Here is an 18,723-nt window from a genome sequence, read left to right on the forward strand (position 1 = left end):
TAATTATATGACATGGATTTGACAATGGCAACTTTTTATAGATATTGTTTAGAAATGAAACCCAAACTTAATAATTCTGCCCCCACAAATGCTAGAAATTGGATTTTTTTGTTTGAAACAACTAAAAGTTTTATGTATATTAAAACGTTTTTTTCCTCTGGGAATTTTCTTGCCCCCCCCCCCCCCCCCCTCCACCTCACCTCTGCTATACAGGTAAGTGCATACAAGATAAGAGGGGTTGCACATACATCTCTCTTGGCCTAAAAAAATGGTATATTTTTATCACAGGCTATAGGATAATCTGACTCCGAAATGATGTCTAATGTTTTGTTAGTGTTAAATAAAGCACATATTCCTACCTCAACTGGCCGTATTTGCCTTTGGTTTCGCTCCTCCAGCAAGCTCTGTTCCTACGCGCTTTTGGGACCTTTCAAACGACGTGCTATGTAACCGACGCCGCCAGGTAAATGAGTAACTCGACCTCCAACGGCGCGTTTTTACCCTTCCCCATTATGGGGAAGTCGCCGTATGTGGTTCTTTAGCTGATCACAATAGAAGCAGTTCAAGAATATATGACTTTCAAAATTGCGTCAAATGAAAACATAAACAGTTACATTATTGAAACAGTACTACCGTGAACACCGGTTAAACCATATTTGTTTACATACATTGTTTTTATACTACATGCTTTTCATACAATACAGAGAAACAATCTGTAATTCCGTAAACAACACATACCCACCCCCCCCCCCCCCCCCCTCTCCAAGAAAAAAGTACCACAGGCATACCGTTAACTTCAGAGTTTGACCATACAACATGGCGACCTCCAGGGAGCGAGAGGTAGTTGTGATCACAGGCGTCTCTTACGGTCTCGGTCTCGCCATGGTCAAATGGTTCAATGCTAACGGACACACAGTGATCGGATGCGCCCGTTCGCAGGATAAAATCGAAAAGATTAACGAAGAATTTGCTTCCGGGAAAGAAAAAAGACAATTCTACGTTGTAGATATCTGCAACAATGAAGCTGTGAAGCAATGGTCACAGCAAGTTATGTTAGATTTCGGTGCTCCATCCTTATTGATAAACAACAGTGGGGTTACAAATAAAAACGCGAACTTTTGGGAAGTTCCTACAGAGGAATTTAACAAAGTTGTGGATATCAACATTAAAGGAACAGCTAATGTTTTGAGACACTTTTTACCGTCTATGATCGAGGCAAAGCGAAAAGGTGTCATTGTGAATTTTACTTCCGGTTGGGGTCGATGCGTTGCACCGGAAGTAGCTCCGTACTGTACAACAAAATGGGCACTGGAGGGTCTGTCCAAAGCTTTAGCAGAGGAGCTTCCAGAGTACCTTACTTGTGTGCCTGTAAACCCTGGAATTATCAACACTCCAATGTTGCAAACAAATTTTGGTCGTCAGGGTGCTTCAATGTTTGGCAATCCAGAGCAGTGGGCAAAAGGAGCCTGCCCATATATACTCTCGATCAATCACAGCATGAACGGTGAGAGTCTCACTTGTGGATAAACACTAGCTACTTGCCAACTTGGTCAACATACGGGCCCCTGACCATATAGGCCGGTGTTAGACCTTCCTGTGTAGCTGCTTAGACATTAGCAAAAGCTAAATTAGGCAAAATCTATTTAAGTATAAGTAAGTATTAAGTACTTCCTCTGTATCTGGGGAGCTAAGAAAACCACAGAAGTCACATGATTCTATCTGTGATAACGATATCATTCCAGCATAAAACCATGTTTTGTCCAGAACATATCATTTACATAAAACAGAAAGAGACACAATTTATTTTTCTGGCCAAGAAAAAGCAAGAAGAAAGAAAAAAAGAAGAAAGAATGAAATGCCAGCTGTATAGCACTCAAAATTGTAGATGAACCCAGAGCCTTTACGATGATAACATGCTTTCTGTAAAATGGAATGGATAGAGACTGCGGCGATATCAGGAAAGACGGAGATCAAATCATGAAAAGGTAGGGTTAACAGTTTTGAAACAAGAATGTTACTAAAATACAAGACTCCTGGGAGGAGTCTGGGAGTGAATAGGTTCGCGGATCGGCGGATTCAGCCCCGAAATGCCCACGGATTTCGGATTTTGACGATTATTTCAGCGGATTGCAGATTTTGGAAATACGGCGGATCACGGATCTGTTGACAATTTGGGCAATTTGATTTTGACTGCTTTGACGGTCGAATTTCGGATTTTAAATTAATTTCAATCAGTGCTATTGTTTATCTGTCAAACCATGCGTATCTAAAAATATCTGCAGATCCACGGATTTGCCCCGAAAATGTTGCTGATCGGCGGATTTACATACCCCTATTCACCCCCCCCCCCACTCCTGGTGAGTGATGGATGTAACTGTACCTTAAGATATTTTAGGTGTGTAGAATATAAGGTTGTGTAATATTTTTAGTGAGAAGAGTTTGATAGGATGTTGGGCTTGTAAGATATTTTTCTGAGGGAGGGATTTACACCCATTGAATACTCTAGTGGTTTGTCCTGAGAATTTTCTTCAGAAACCTTAATCATCACCCTTGACAATAGGTTTTATGGGCATACTGTATGTATATGCACAAGAAAGTGTTATATAGAATTTAATTTGTATAAACCTAATAATCAAGCTGTATTATAATTTAGATTTGAACAAATGGATCTGTTGGGCAATGACATTACATTGGCAAAGACACTAGATCACCATAGGCAACTCAATATGTATTCTTTCTCACCTCGCTGAATAACGAATAAATTAATTTATATATATAGATATATTAAAATTATCTTTATTTCTGTTCCACAATCTGTTCAGACACAAAGACGAAATCACATTTTTACAATTAACAGTGTTTTACAGTCCTGCATGTCAGTACCCATAACCAGAGTATCATGATTTTTGAGTTCTGAAAGTTTCTATAACCTTCAGAGTATTAACCCCCTGGGGGGGGGGGGTCTTCCCATGTTGACTTGATAGGGTGCCTGTCGTATTTAAAGGGGTCAAAATTGGGCCTCAGGTATTTTAGGGGATATCTGAGAAAAAATAGTGTTTTCTCTTAGAATTGGTATTATTTAAGGCTTCTGGGGTATTTTTTAGGAAAGCAATTTTGGTGTGCCAGTATATTTCAGGGGTATGGGGGATTTTTTTTCAAATTTCCCTATTACTTTTACCCTAAAGACCCCCCCCCCCCCCCCGGTATTTTTACTGTATGAGTTTCGCTTGGTGTGTGTTCAAAATGACTTTGGAAAAAAACTGCATTTTGTGTAGCCAGAAACAAAAAAAAAACAAAACAGAAACGGAACTCAACCTTTTGTCAAACCTAAGAAGATAGCAAAAGTGCAAAATACACCAAATTAGTGTTTAAACTTATATTGTCATTACCATCACTGTATGTATATAGAACAGGAACTAAGTATTCAAATCCTATGCCAGACTCTATTTGAATGTGGATAATTTCCTTGATATATGGTTTTCTTATATCCTTGGAAAAAAGTTAATAACATTATAGATTAGACAGGGAACTGTACAAACAAACGTGATTTCATGTGTTGGTGTCTGATCCAATTTGTCATTGGATGGTTTATTAGGCTTAACATGCCAAATGCTACTCAAACAAACGCTAATGACATTGATTAATGAAGACAATCCTGTTACAGGGTGAGATTATACCTCTAGGTATTACCTACAATCCTCAACAAAAGTAAGTGGGACACTCCCCATATGAACAACCGCCAACCCTCTCCCCCGATTAATATTGGTTAGAGGCGATTTTTCAGCTCAAAACACAAGCAGTAGCAAGGTGATCATTTGCCCTCCAACATTGAGGAAGGGGGAGGGAAAGTGTCCCATTAGTTTTGTAACAGATTGTAGGTTTATCAAATCACCCAGAAGATATTTCTTGGGAACATTGAACAATCTCTTTCCAAGGGGTTCTAGAATTGTTGGCCAATTTCATTGTCAAAGATACTAGATCACTATAGGCAACTCGATATGTTCTTCCCTTGTTGACCTGATAGGCATGCTTGTCATATTTTTAGGGGTCAAAATCTGGCATCCGAGAAAAAAACAGGGGTTTCTCTTAGAATTTGTATTTTTAGGGCTTCTGGGTACTTTAAAGGGGAGCAATTTTTGTGTGCCAGTAATTTTTAGGGGTATTTTTTTTTTCGAATTTCCCTACTAGCATTTCCCTATTAAGCACATACTTGGGATACTAAAAAAAGTAGTCAGTTTTTTAATCATCGAAAAAAAAAAAGACCTAAACATGCCTGCGTTCAACAAATTAAAAACGAGTTAAAAAGTAAGTCTGAAGTGCGGTATACTCCTGAATATACCACCTAAAACCTATCGTGAGGATGCTACTGGCATGCCCTTACTGGGATAATAATATCACTAGAGGCATTGGCAAGATGATACTGTTGACAGAATTTTGCCATAAAGCAATCAGAGCAATTAATATAGTTATAGCAATCTGAAAACAAACTTTAAGGATATCATCATAATTTAGTTCCATTGTAATGTGAATCGCTATTATGTGGCCAACTTCTATTAAGCCCCACAATGTATGTCCAAAGGATGGTAGTTTGATCCACGTACTCGTGTATTACATTTTAAAGCACCTTTTTCTGGGTTGATGACTCTACGACCAAACCTTCCATAACCTTCTTGTGTGTTCCAAAGTTGTTGTTGTTCAACGACTCTCTTGTTTATTAATTTTGTCAAAGGTATTAGCCCCTAGTCTTGTGAATCAATTAATTACACAGGTCATCGTAACTCCCTAAAAGGTCCCTTAAAAGCTAGTGCTGAAGTAATTACGAGGCTAATCGTTTTCACAAATGGGACCTCATTTAATCCATTCAGTGTAAACTACTTTAGAAAGTTAGCTATGGTTTCCAATGCATACAAATTCCATCACGTTCTGTAATGTGCTGATAGGTAATTAATAATCCAGCTTATTTTCTCTGAAGAATAATAGCTTTCACTTATAAAAAAAAGAGCTTATAATTTTATGTAATTGTCAGGCTATATTAACTATCAGTGCGCCTGACTTCCCTTTCTGGAAAGCACAATTTAGTATTGAAAGTCCATTTTGATAACCTTCGATTTTTTGCTCTAAAATTAACCTAAATACTACCCGTCTTGTTTATGACTTCTAATCTCACCAGACGCCAAAGACAATACGTTTTTAATTGCTTCCTATTTTATTGAATTCCTTGAGGGTTTATTACTCTTGATGGCCTTTATTCTTTTTCCTAAGCTGCGTATTATTAGATCAATTATTCTAGGAGCCCAAGGGCAATCTGCATTATAAACGCCCGGGTATTGCCAACATTTTGACTTTCTCGGTCCCGAATAAGGAGACCAAATTTAATCTGCATTTAGCAAACACAGACCTCGGCTCTCTTTGTTGCTCATTTCTGGTTTTTGTTTCTTTACTTTTTAAATTTTTGGGAAAGTTGTAGAGTGTACAAGAAAACAAAACCTATACACGATACCAGGATAACATCTGTTTTTACTGAAAAAAAAAAAAAAAAGAATCTCCAGCAGTGATTTTCATTAGCGCATTATCCGTTTACAGAACTCAGGATGCATATTTAGCATCATGAACCCTGCACAAACACACCTCAAACGCATCACCCAATCTGCATCAGGGAAACAGATTAAAGAATGTCCATCTGCCATTCCTTTTCTATCGTTTACATTTTGAAATAAAACGGCCTGCTCACAATAGAACTTCAAGATAACCATCAACAATCGAAGGACTATAACGATATAAAAATGAGGAGTATCTTATTTTCTTGCCAATAAGCCGATGGAATTGGATGCTTTGTGGGGCTTGGCGTATCCCCGGGGACCAAGGGCGACGTGGAGTCCGGTGGAGGGATTGTACGCGTGCGTGTACGCCGCGCGTGACTGATTTGCGCGTCTGCGTGCATCGTGTGTGGAATTCATAAAATGCAGTGTTTGTAAATATAAATCACGTCGTTTCCTGCCAGGGTTTTGCCTTTGACAGCGAATGTCGAGGTTGGTAAGACTCAAGGGCGGCTCTCTGACCTTGTCATTCCCTCTTGGTACTCTCTGTACATTCATAGACATAACGTACCCGTTTGGGCCAAATTTTTAGTCTAATTTTATAAGTTTATTGTGCTTATTGTCAGATTACTCAAGTATAGGTTGAATTGTGATCTTAACGGCGTCAAATAGGCCCACGGGGCCAAGCTATTGTCGATTCTTTTGTACATTCACGGCTTAGGTTCGCGGCTATGGTGTGTTTTCGTAACAGATGAAGAAGCTACTATCCTTGAAACTATCTTGTAGTGGCGTTTCTAAGCCATGCACAGTGAATACCTTATTCAAAATAATTTAATCGTTCGAGGTATATCTCGTAATGCTCATGAATAAATACAAAAAGCTCAAATTGCAGAAGAAGAAATACAATCCACCAAAAACTAGTATTTTGTCTTGGCAGACTCAAGAAAAAGTCTTATAAAAATTTGGCAGAGTTTAATACCAGTTTTTGGTGGATCTTATGGTAAGCTCATGTATTCTCACTAAAGTCTAGCAGTGTCATTTCGTCCAAACGTTATTCCTGTAACGAACCGCTATAGTGACTTTGTAACATATTGATTTTTGTGGGGGCAAAAACGCTGCGTTGACCTTTTGCTCTAATTCAGTCCTATACTGCAATGCTATCCAGATCGCATTCTCCTAAAATGTTTCTGCGGCACTTCGATGGTTTAGTGAGACAAGGGTAGACAGAAAACGCAGAAAAAGACGGGCAAAGTATTTCACTGACTTGAGAAACACAGACACTAAGCCGGAATATTGACTAAGAAATCAAAGAAAAAAACAACGTCTTTTACAGGCCAATTGTTTTTCAACAAGGATTTGTATACATGAGCCAAAGTACCCTTAAGCAGCAAACCATTGTTTTTCTATTGGATTTAATGATTGTACTGGCCAACGCCTACTTAAAATACTTTTGTATAAACAAGCACTATAACAACATATTTGGGTTTTGGGGAGACTCTTTTGGTGGGAATACCTTTTCAACCTTTCAGATTCTAATGTCTTGTGTTGTGTAAAAGGCGGCGTCCATCTCCAAGTGTCTGTACTTGGCACCAAGAAAAAAGGGGTACACACATACAAACACTCCTTAATCAACTACGTGTCAGCACATTGCTTCTCATATAGCTGTCTGGATAAGAACCATAGATTTCGAAATCCTAAGTTACTCAGCCTGCAATAGCCCAGATACGTTCTACGTTCCACAGGCGGACCAGGATTAGAATCAGTCCCTCGTGACCCTTCAGGAAAATAAAATATAATTTGAAGTTGTGGCTTTACTGTTTTCTCAATAAAGCTAGTTAGGCTAAAGCTAGGCTAATATAGTAATGTAACTGTGCTACGACTGATTGTACTAGTTCTACGACTGAAAGATATACCATTGGTTTCTCTATTATTTCAACCGAATGTAGGTGAATTTGGATCAATACTTGGATATTTGGATCAATACCCCACTCCCCTCAGGAAAATTAGGTCCACTTTTTTCGGATTTCGCAAACCCCTCCCCCCCCCCCCCCCAAGATAAACCCTGGGTCCGGGCCTGCACTGTTTATAAAATTGCGCCCTATATACTGTATACAGCGTTAACTTTAAATCCATTGGCAGAGCGCACCCTATAGCTGTCTAGCTAGTCAGCAGAACTTGGGACAAACATGAACGTGTGGTGCTAAGATAAGGGTAGTAAGGCTGGCAAGCGGGCGGGTGTGTGTTTATACTCTTTTTAGCCTTTTTTATGAGCGCACGAGGCTATTACTAATTAATCTGCCAGACCTTGACATTAGAAAAAAACCTTCTTATACTTTTGGCGCCAGACACTCATAAGTGCTGTAGCTTAGACCAGTGTGATTTTTGTGATAAATGAGCTAATAACAAATGGAAGGTCATTGCTAACGTCTAGATGTTGGGGCGATTCAAGCAAAATGCATTGAAATGTATGATGAGGGGAGGGTGTTGAGGATAGAGTATTGGGAAACATATTAGAGCGGACAAGGGGAGGAGACGGCCGGGAGGCTTGAGGTAAAGGAGTGTATATTGGGTTGTATCCCGAGGGAAGGGGAGAGTGGGAAAGTTGTGTGTAGAGCATTGGGTTGTATCACGAGGGGAGGGGAGAGTGGGAAAGTTGAGTGTAGAACATTGGGTTGTATCACGGAGGGAGGGGAGAGTGGGAAAGTTGTGTGTAGAACATTGGGTTGTATCACGAGGGGAGGGGAGAGTGGGAAAGTTGAGTGTAGAGCATTGGGTTGTATCACGGAGGGAGGGGAGAGTGGGAAAGTTGTGTGTAGAGCATTGGGTTGTATCACGAGGGAGGGGAGAGTGGGAAAGTTGAGTGTAGAACATTGGGTTGTATCACGATGGGAAGGGAGATTGGGAAAGTTGTGTGTAGAGCATTAGGTTGTATCACGAGGGAGGGGAGAGTGGGAAAGTTGAGTGTAGAGCATTGGGTTGTATCACGATGGGAAGGGAGATTTAGAAAGTTGTGTGTAGAGCATTGGATTGTATCACGAGGGAGGGGAGAGTGGGAAAGTTCAGTGTAGAGCATTGGATTGTATCACGAGGGAGGGGAGAGTGGGAAAGTTGAGTGTAGAGCATTGGGTTGTATCACGATTGGAGGGGAGGGTGAATTGATTGAGTGAAGAAGATTGGAAGACATATCAGAGCGGTCTAGTGGAGGAGACGGGAGGTTTGAGGTGAAAGAAGGTAGAGCATAGGGTTGTAAGCAACGTGCATTGGACTGTATCGAGGGGAGAGGAGGGTAAGGTCATTGAATTGCCTGTTCAGAGCAAGTGGTCATTGAATAGGCATTATTTCAAACGTAGCTCGACAATTTCCGACACGCAAAGTGCAAGTAGACCTCCTCTTCTGAAAAAGTCCAAAACATTGGCGTAATTTGGTTATTTCAATTATCACCTTTATATACATAACAGACCAATACATCCAGAAAATTATTTGTCCATAAAATAAAGACTTTATAAAACAGTTAAAGTTTTATTGAAAAAAGGACTTAGAATATATACATATATGCCTTTTTGTCGCCATTTGTTGTTACTTTAATAAACAGCGGCGTTATCATGTCTCGTACTAGCCATCTCATATGCACTTCTAGATAGATTAGCTAGCAATTTTTCTCTGAAAAGGAAACTATAAATTGAACTCCCGGGGCTAGAGTTATGAATGTCGTTTAAACTAAGAATAATCATTAAGCCAAACCCAAACAAACCATCTTGTTATTTCCTCCACGTTTTCAGTTTTTATCAATATGCGACAGCTGCCATTGATGGATATTTCTAAAATAGATCTTTACTATCAAGTTTTATCATAATTAGAAAACCCCATAGTCTTTCTCATGCATACCCCGGGGTCCGAAAATAGACCCGTAAACAGACAGAAAAATGACATTCCTTCGCCATTCAAATAGACCGCCGGAACGTTGCAAATCCGCCAACCCTTCAAAATCAGGATGCACTTGTTTTAACGCCGGAACATGCTGCACAAAGAAGCAGCCTGTGGCTTTCCCAGATTGTCGAAAAAGGATTTTCTCATCACCTTACTGTAACCCCACTGAGACGCCAAGAGAGAATTTTATTTTGTACGCCAAGCGGCGGGTATACATAATTTGTTTCCTCGCTGCGTGTGACCTTATTAATCTCGCTGAGTTACAACATGTTGATTAATCGACGCTTTGCTCAATTAGCCGGCTAATCTTAGAATGAACACACAAGTTTAGCCGGTGAGGATTGAAATTATGCGTCAATTAGATTAAAGACATATCCCAAGAATTCACAACCCGGTTTTTTCTCTTTTTTTTTTTTTTTTTTTTTTTTTGATCTATACACGAGCACATCGCCAAGCGCACTTATTGCGCGCCTAAGGAGAGGTCATGTTTTTGCGTGTTTTCACGCGGGATCGACCTTACGTCCCGTGGGCGAATAGACGTTGTGTGTTTGTAATTAGCAGCTCCTTTAGAAAACTTCAGTTAAAAAGATAAGCGCGGTTTGATGAAGTGGATGATGGAAATGTTAGTTTGGACGCCTTACAACTTGAGAGATACTTCAAAAGCAGGAAACCGAGGTCGCTTGCCAACCTTCCAAATGCTAGAAATGCTCCCGAATGATATGTTTTATCTTTATTCCTTCTTTTTTTTTCTTCTTTTTCACGTACAAGCAATTATAAGATACAATATGCTAGATCACGATATTAATATGCTCTTATAGGTTAGTGTTATACGTTAGAATTCCCTTTATTGTAAACAAAATAGAGATTTATAGTTTTCGAGCACACGCAAGTATGTTTGACTTTTCGCGCAGCCCTATTGTAAGTTAGCGTTATGCGCGCGGTTTATTGAAAGAGCTTGAAGTTTCGCGTATATTTGTTCCCTTGTAAGGCACATGCATTCCTTGCATAAGTAGAATACCAGACGAAAAACAAACCATTATGCATTACAAGAATGCCGTATTCGCGCTTTATTTTCTTTTTGTGCAATAAACTAAACCAGATGGTATCATGGGGCAAGAGTTTATCAGCTCACTAATTACTTTGTTATGATCAAAGCTTACAACGTGTGGCTTTATCAGTTTTTCTTCATAAAACGTGTAGATTATTGGTTTTCTATAAAAGTTCAAGGTGCATAATTTCCTTAAAAACTTGCGCTAGAGCCGAAGTACTTTCTTTGCTTTGTAAAGTGTAAGTGGATCATAGATATGTTGAGTGTTAAGGCTAACTCGTAGATCATCGGCGTCAACGGTGTAAACGCTAACATTACTTGAAAATATAGAATAGTTATTTATTAACCATGGTGTTGGGGTTGTTAAAACGTCGAGTAGACAAAAGAATGTGATGTGTACGTAGGGTACAGAAGTTTAACTGTATATGTAGGTACTAGAAAGTGTTCGCAAAGTTTAGGCAAAGTTGTGGATATCGTGTGTGACTCGGCGCTAGAAGATTGTTGGTTTGTTTGTCTTAGTGCTGGAATTGAGAGCTTGAGAGTCTGTTCTCGGGATTTGAAGTGAATTTAGATTGTAAGTAATACAAGACTAGTATCCTGTGTAAATTTTCTTTGATGTACAATAACTGCTGCTTATCTAAGACCTCTAGAAAACGAAATTTGTGTGATAGGGCCTGTTTATAGCCACGTCTTTTTTTTCGAATCTCTTTCTCCCTTAAATTTTACCATGTTTTTTTGTGTGATATACCTCTGCTATTTGTATATTTTTCCTGTTTTCTACTATTCCTATTTTGGTGCCCTTTCCTATTCCGTGTTAATATTATCCCTCTCTTACTCTTATTCTAAATCTTATTCTAAATTTTTCTAATCATACTCCCCCATACTCTCCGCCCATGTCCCTTTCATCTTCAATTCTCTCTCCATCTCCACATTTTCACTGCTGAACTCGCAATATTGCATATTGCCCCTTGCAAAACTAAGTGCTATACAATATCATCTCTGTGATAAAGGAGTACCGAAATTAAGATAACACTACAAAAATCATACGGGCCACGCGCGAACGTCTAATTCCCCTCTATTATATGTAGCTGCTCTACATTTTCAATCTGGGTATCTTTCGACCGAAGAGAACTAAGCAAACAGAGGGCTGACACCCAATAACACAAGCTTTCACGTAGAGGGCGCAACATCGGTCAAAAGTCGCGAATTCTAATTTGCTGGTGTAGACAATCGTAAGAATCTCCGGGCCACGCGCGAACGTCTTATTCCCCTCTATTTAATGTAGCTGCTCTACATTTTCAATCTGGGTATCTTTCGATCGAAAAGACGAAGCAAACAGAGGGCTGACACCCAATAACACAGGCTTTCACGTAGAGGGCGCAACATCGGTCAAAAGTCGCGAATTCTAATTTGCTGGTGTAGACAATCGTAAGAATCTCCGGGCCACGCGCGAACGTCTAATTCCCCTCAATTTAATGTAGCTGCTCTACATTTTCAATCTGGGTATCTTTCGATCGAAAAGACGAAGCAAACAGAGGGCTGACACCCAATAACACAGGCTTTCACGTAGAGGGCGCAACATCGGCCAAAAGTCGCGAATTCTAATTTGCTGGTGTAGACAATCGTAAGATGCCTTGACTTAAATGTATTTCTTCTTTTGTGTCGATGTCAAGATGTGACACCGAATCGTGAAATTTATCCTAGAGCTCAAAAGAGAATTCAGCGTCTTATTAAGTCGGCATAATCCGTCCTTAAACCTTTCGCTGCCATCGAACTGTCGCTGATTAGAAACCCGTATATTCCGATGTGAATAGAAAGATCAGTCTAAGGCTAACATGTTGACGTCGATGTTTCGCAATTAAGGTCTATTTTTACCTCTAGAACAAACTTAACTGGAGTGGCCATGACTTTTCGAAGTGGAGACGTCAACTTTGTGATAGTCTTAATTTAGTAACGCGCAAAGCGAGTGAAGGGGAGGCTTTTTAGGTTGGGTAAGCGACGGAAAAGAGAGATCCTTTTTTAGCGGCGCGCAAAGCGATGCGATCGGATATGAGGAGCTATCGCGCGAGTCAATCTGAGGAACGTGTGGACACGGGGGGCAAAAACGCATCAAGCTAATCAATTCCTGTGTAGAAATCCGATACAGAAAAGGGAGAAAGCTTTTTACGAAAATCTCCTCTTAAAATTTCATCAGATATCGGTGTTGGTGATCAGTGTTTAGTGATTACTTAGGTGTTCAGATCGCGCGCTGCGATACCGCCAGCTGATTTGCTCCCTTGCTAATTCCCTTGGCAACTTTAAAGTGCTAAGTAAAACATTACTTCCCCAAGAATTATCCGCACTCCACTCGCCCCTTGAATTAATGCTTCGGGGGCATTAATCCGTAAAAATACCTCCGACTTGGGAGTATTTAGCACGATGAATTACTAAGACTTTGATGGATCCCTTTTTTGCGAGATCGTTTTGAAGTGTACTCTAGAGTCTCTTGAGGTCGCAATAAACACAGGGACGGTTGAACGGTACCGTTTGTAAGGCAATCACACATATTTGGCGAAGTTCCTACGACTCTATTTTTGGCGAGCGTTTGTTCTCGCATTTCTACAAAATCCTGTAGCCCGAGTTTGCCTCGATTCATTTAGATTTCTGTCAGGTTTGGCACTAGCTCCGGAAGCTTAGACAATCCCTGTCTTCAAATCGCAAGTTCTCAATTTAATAATCCCGAATAACAATCCAACAGCCCGGAATACAGACTAGCAAGAACTCGTGTCCTAGCATCAATATTTTTATTTCGGTTTAGTTAGTAAATTCCTTTTTTATCTTGATTGTAATCCTCAAAGAAAATTTGGACATTGAAGATTGACAATTACGTTTGGTAGATTTCCGACGAGTGCCAAAAGAAATGTATTTCCCTAATAGTGGTATTTCGGAGCGCAAGACATCTGGATAAATGATTAATATTCTGATCCCGATGTGCTACTAAATGGCCCGGGGTAATGGCGCGACGTTTGGAAAATATAAATATTTTAGAGTAGTTTACAGTAAAGTTTCCGAGTAAAGTTTCTCTCGCGTTTATAACGATTATCGAGTAGAGCAAACAGGATACGACATTTTGAAAAGAAAAACAATATTTTCACGCTCCGGGCGAAACGAAAATAGGTTTGGATTTCGTTTAAGCAAAAACAACAGGTGAAATCTACCTAGCCCGTTTAGTATGACACTAACATGCGACCATTACAGCATCTAAGTTACGCATTTGTGGGTGCTATTAAAGAAATCAGTAAATCTCACTTTTGGGGTGTCATTTGAACGCTCTGTATTTCATATTTCATAGCATAGGTCTCTAAACTTGGGGTAGTTGTCGACGGGAGTCCCCTGATAAAGAAAGCCTTCTCCCAGTAGGCGTGCGGTTTTTTATTAGTAGTCTAACGATCAAAGGGAATTAGTAAGACGAGGAACAAGCCACAATCTGACACCCGAAACTCATTTCAAATGCTCTGTAAATAGCGCACACAAATGAACCTTTACTAAATTACTGAACCCAGAACCGCACCAGTTAAAAGAACTCCCTGTGCCTTAATCCCCGGCGATTGCTTAACCCGCATGATTGTTCGTACTCCATTCAATTTTCTGAGCAAAGATTGGAAAATCAGTTTTGATTGCTAGCTCACCTAATAAAATCCTACATCTCTATACATCTTTCATTACAATAAGTTTCTGTTTGTTTTTCAGTCCTTTTGCGTTAATTCCTACCGACATCATCTGTGCTGGACTATACAATATAATATAAGGCAACACATACAGTTTTTACGAAGCCGCATAGTTTGTGTTTCACTGGCTTTCGTGATAGATGGGTTCCTTAACTATTGCAGACTTCGGATGCTCAAACTGTTCCGAACCGGAGTGAAGGGTTATTAGCCAGTTCGTAAACAAAGCGAAGTTCCTGCGTATCTTAGTTTAGACGAACCCTAAAACTCAGCCCCTCTTTAAACCCCCGACTCCGACGTGATCGTTTTAACAGCCGCGGTTTGGTAAAATGCTAAGCGTAAAACCGCATGAAAGTTAAATTAGATTGTAGGCATTTTAACCGTGATGAGACTGTCAAAGTTTTCTGTGACGAGGCACACCACTTTGAATTTCAGTAAGCAAATCCTTGATTCGCTTTAGTATCCATAGGAACCTAGTAGCGTTCGTTCTGCGAGCGACAAGGCTTGATAACCATCCATGTTTTTGTTTGATTGCATCTAAGGGGATATCTCAGCCTAGTATTTGCTCCAGGACTCTGTCATCTCCCCGCTCTTCGTCGCGTGATGGAATTATCACGCCGCGTACTTTGGGTAGTAGCACGATCGTGCACCATCTTCTTAGCTCTTTTATGTCCCCTTTGCGCCGTTCATAGGGTGGGTGACTCGATCGTCTATGATCGAGCGCCGCATATTAGAATGCTCCGTTACGCTAAGTTCCTCCAAGTAATCAGGCGAGCGCCGGCCCCGCTTCTTCCTCAATAGCATAACACTGAAAGACATGCGAAACTCTTTGTTGTAAACGGCGTAAATAACAGGATTAATGCACGAGTTCACCATCGGCAGAACGAACACAAATGGGATACGAATCGCCAGCGAGAACTTCGGGTACTTTTGGAACGCGGCAAAGCAATCCTCAGGCTTGCACCACAAGGAGAGAACTACGATGATAAAGAAGGGTAGCCAACAGACGACGAATGCGCCAATCACGATAGCGATAGTTTTGGTCGCTTTGAGTTCGCGGACGATGCGTTTATGGCCGCGTTTGTTCGGATCAGCTAGAGACATGGCACGCGCTTGGTTGAGCGCGACATTGAAAACGCACGCGTAGGTCACTATCACGATAAGCAAAGGCAGGAAGAACGCCACGGCTAAAGCCACAGTGTAGTACCACTTGTCGTTCTTTGTACAGAACCGCTCTCCCGTCGGATAAACGCCGGTGTATATTGATGGTGTACCCGGGTCGGTCCAGTTGAACAACCCAAGAAGACCCCAAAGACAGGCGTATACCCAGACGAAGCCCAACAGAGTAAAGCCTAGCGTCTTGGTCATTAGCTCTTGGTACGCGAACGGTTTAGTGACCGCGAGAAATCGGTCAATCGAAATCACGGCTAGGTGGCAAATACTCGCGCTGGCCCAGATGCCATCGGTTGCGATCCAGTAGGTACAAGTTGATAGATCTCTGCACCAGTTGTTGTTATGGTAGGACTGGTCGATACGAAGAGGTAATGAAGCCAGCGCCAGGAGAAGATCGCTCACCGCTAGAGAAACTATAAAGTAATTAGACATTCTCCGCAATCGTGCAAACATGTAAACCGCTGCCACTACGAGGCCATTTCCAAACAGTGTAGCGCCCATAATAAACACCAAAAAGATTGTATTAACGATGTATTCGGGCTTGGTGTTCTCTCGACATACGGCCATGAGGTCAGCACCGGCTGTGGAGTTATTCGCGTACATCGCAAGAGCGTATCGAGTGCCCTGGTGTATTGGTCGAATGGGTTTCGAGTCTGATGTGAAAGTAGGTGTCGCGCGCTCGTCTCCTAGCCTCAAATGGCCCCGCTGCCTCGCCTCAGCTGCTAATTATCTCTCAAACAACTCGGTAATTATGGAAGGATAAGTCGAATAATAGAATCTCATTAATGCTGTCTCCGATATATAAACAAACCGTGAGCTGAGCAAAGTGGCGCGGTGTAGACAGATAGATCAAATATACACCGTGTCATAGAAACACCGGCGCCGAGTCCGCAAACCGTTTTTATACTCGTATGGAGGGGGGTGGGGATGGGGCGAACGATGAAGGCTCGCGGTAGGCGATTGCGATATCCGTCTTCTACTGTGAGTAGGAGCTAAAAAGTGCCGCATTGCGCCGCAAAAACCTTAAGCTAGTGCCGGCGAAAACTAAACAGGAACACTGAAGGACGGCTCGGGTTTAAGCTCCCTTAATGCGATGCCTCATTGCGTGAGATTTAATGAGGTCCCTTGACATCTTAAGTATCGTAATGCGCGTGAAATCACAGCTATTTTACCCTTGCTATAAACGCCGCATTCCGCTCTATGATCTCGTTCTCGTGGCTAGGTTCGGGAAGAAAACTTAAGAGGGGGGACAGATGGATTAAATGAAATACTTAGCTACCGCGGAATGAAAAACGGGGGTTATATTTCTGACAACTTTGTGATTTCTTTGAATTCAAGACGGGTTATGCCTTCGAAAAAAAGGGGAAACAATACACTCGAACGTAAAAGCCCCCATTTTTTTATATTGCTAGCCCATCCTAGTAATTAGCTATGGTGGGCTGTTTGGAAAGCCTTTAGAGGCAACATCCTTCCGAAGTCGTATGTCTATATGGGGAGGCCCTATTTTGTTTAGCATTAGCTCGAGGGAAACATTCATCACCACATTACCGGGTCTTTCCCTCGTGGTAATTTAATTTATCAATGCTTTGTAGGAGTCGAATGGCCTTATAAACCAATTCACATAAAGCCTTATTGAAGATAAATATTATTATTAGCATCTAAATAGGTTTTTAAACTCGCGTAATTAATACAAATGGATGTTGGCCTCAAGCGATTCTTCTTCGATGTTGTGCCCTTGACGAGTTTGGGTCTAAATGTCATTACTTCAAAAAGAAAAACACCCCTACGATAGCAAACAAGACAGGATTAATCCTGAGGAAACCTGACAGCCTCTTGTAATTAAAAACTAACGTTTGTTTTAGAGACGGTTTTTTGTTGTGAAGACTTCAGTACGTTCGTATCCATTTTGTAGCGGCATTTTACCCCCTCCAGACGACCGTGGTTACACAGGAACTGATATACGACCCAGGCCGTGACTCTAATTTGTATACAAATCACGCACTGATAGAAATAACGATACCCCCCCCCCCCCCCTAAAAAGTAATTGTTGTTAAAAAAGAAAAAAACTCTCAGCTGCGATCAAAGATACAATATTTGTTTTATGAAGAAAAATATTTAAACAGTACAGGTTTTCCTTTTGTTCGCAAGTATTTTCCAAGTTTTTAATCTATTTTTCGAAAGAATAGGATTTTTTCGTGTGCGCGTCTTAAAAAGAGCGTAAAATTACAGTTTTAGGAGTAGATGCATAGTCGTGTACAATATTTTCTTCAAAAAAGGTCTAAATTGCGGCACGCTAGCGAACATTTTAAAGATTTCTACGATAATTCTGTCGGCAAAAAAATATAAAAGTTAGTTTCATAAGCCATGGAAAGTGGCTAGGCGATCATTTTCAACGGAAAGCATTCGCGCCAACCAAGATAAAGCGAGCCCAATCGCAAAGCTTAAAAGCTTTTTGGTTTCCACCCAATTAATAACGAGGAAATGATGGATCTATGATAGGTCTAAATAAGAATATCGTGCCTCTAACCCGAAAAACTATAAGCCGGCCACTTATATGTCTTTTTTATATTGGATCAGTACTTTAAATGATTTTATGAAAAATGATATTTTGCCGGGTCCTTTTCCCCAATATTGCCCCGAGAATGGGTGGAAATTTTGTAACAACATGTCTACCGTTACATTACGTGCTTGCATGCTAATCAAAGTTTAAAGCGATTATCGTCACTGAATAAATTTATTTAGCTTGAATTTTGCACATTTTCATCAAGGGAAATGTGTATTGCTCAGCTTTTAAATACGACAATTCTGTAAAATTCCAATAAACCAAAGTTGTTTTTTTATGATTTTTTTCTCCACTTTCCCGCCTGTGGCGAGAAACCAGGCACGCGCGAAATTTCGCACCGCTGCAACCAAATTTATAAACATGCGGTGGCGGGAAAAACGGCTGGCGCGAAACGACGTCAGCGCGTGATACCGAAAGATCCATTCTCTCTTTTTTGCCCACTCTTTTTTGTATTAATGCACGTATGGCTGCCAATTAGGGAGCTATCTTGAAAAATGTACACTGATGTAAAACGGAAGAAATTGCCTGCATTAGTTCTCGAGCGTAGAAGAGAATTTCAAAGATAATGATAGCCGTCGTGTGCTAAAGTGGTATTCATTATTAGACGAGGCATCTATTTTCCTCGTGGAGAGATACTGCTTACTTATGAAATCATTGAAAAGCCCGTCCATTGATAAAGCTCTTTGCAATTTGTTAAAGAATGTATGGATATAATATATTGGATGTAGCGGCGTTTCTTTCAGCAATTTTTAATTTTTCCTTTATGTACCA

General features: G+C 40.7%; 2 protein-coding genes across 2 annotated transcripts; one reads left to right on the top strand and one right to left on the bottom strand.

Annotated features, from left to right (window-relative positions):
• Nucleotides 1-762: 762 nt before the first annotated feature.
• Nucleotides 763-2,778, top strand: LOC5519508 (NADPH-dependent pterin aldehyde reductase). Its single transcript, XM_032364313.2, has one exon. The coding sequence runs from the start codon at nt 817-819 to the stop codon at nt 1,525-1,527; it is 711 nt and encodes a 236-aa protein (XP_032220204.2). The 5' UTR covers nt 763-816; the 3' UTR covers nt 1,528-2,778.
• A 10,500-nt stretch (nt 2,779-13,278) lies between these two features.
• LOC5519510 (dopamine receptor 2) lies at nt 13,279-16,339 on the bottom strand. The gene has a single exon (XM_001639364.3). It carries the CDS (start codon nt 15,990-15,992, stop codon nt 14,883-14,885), a length of 1,110 nt encoding a protein of 369 aa, XP_001639414.2. The 5' UTR covers nt 15,993-16,339; the 3' UTR covers nt 13,279-14,882.
• Nucleotides 16,340-18,723: the final 2,384 nt, after the last annotated feature.

The sequence above is a fragment of the Nematostella vectensis genome, chromosome 13 (assembly GCF_932526225.1).
Source record: "Nematostella vectensis chromosome 13, jaNemVect1.1, whole genome shotgun sequence".
NCBI classification, from domain to species: Eukaryota; Metazoa; Cnidaria; class Anthozoa; order Actiniaria; family Edwardsiidae; genus Nematostella; species Nematostella vectensis.

Coding starts and splice junctions, on each gene's coding strand:
- LOC5519508 (XM_032364313.2), top strand. CDS start 817: ATGGCGACCTCCAGGGAGCGAGAGGTAGTTGTGATCACAGGCGTCTCT.
- LOC5519510 (XM_001639364.3), bottom strand. CDS start 15,992: ATGTACGCGAATAACTCCACAGCCGGTGCTGACCTCATGGCCGTATGT.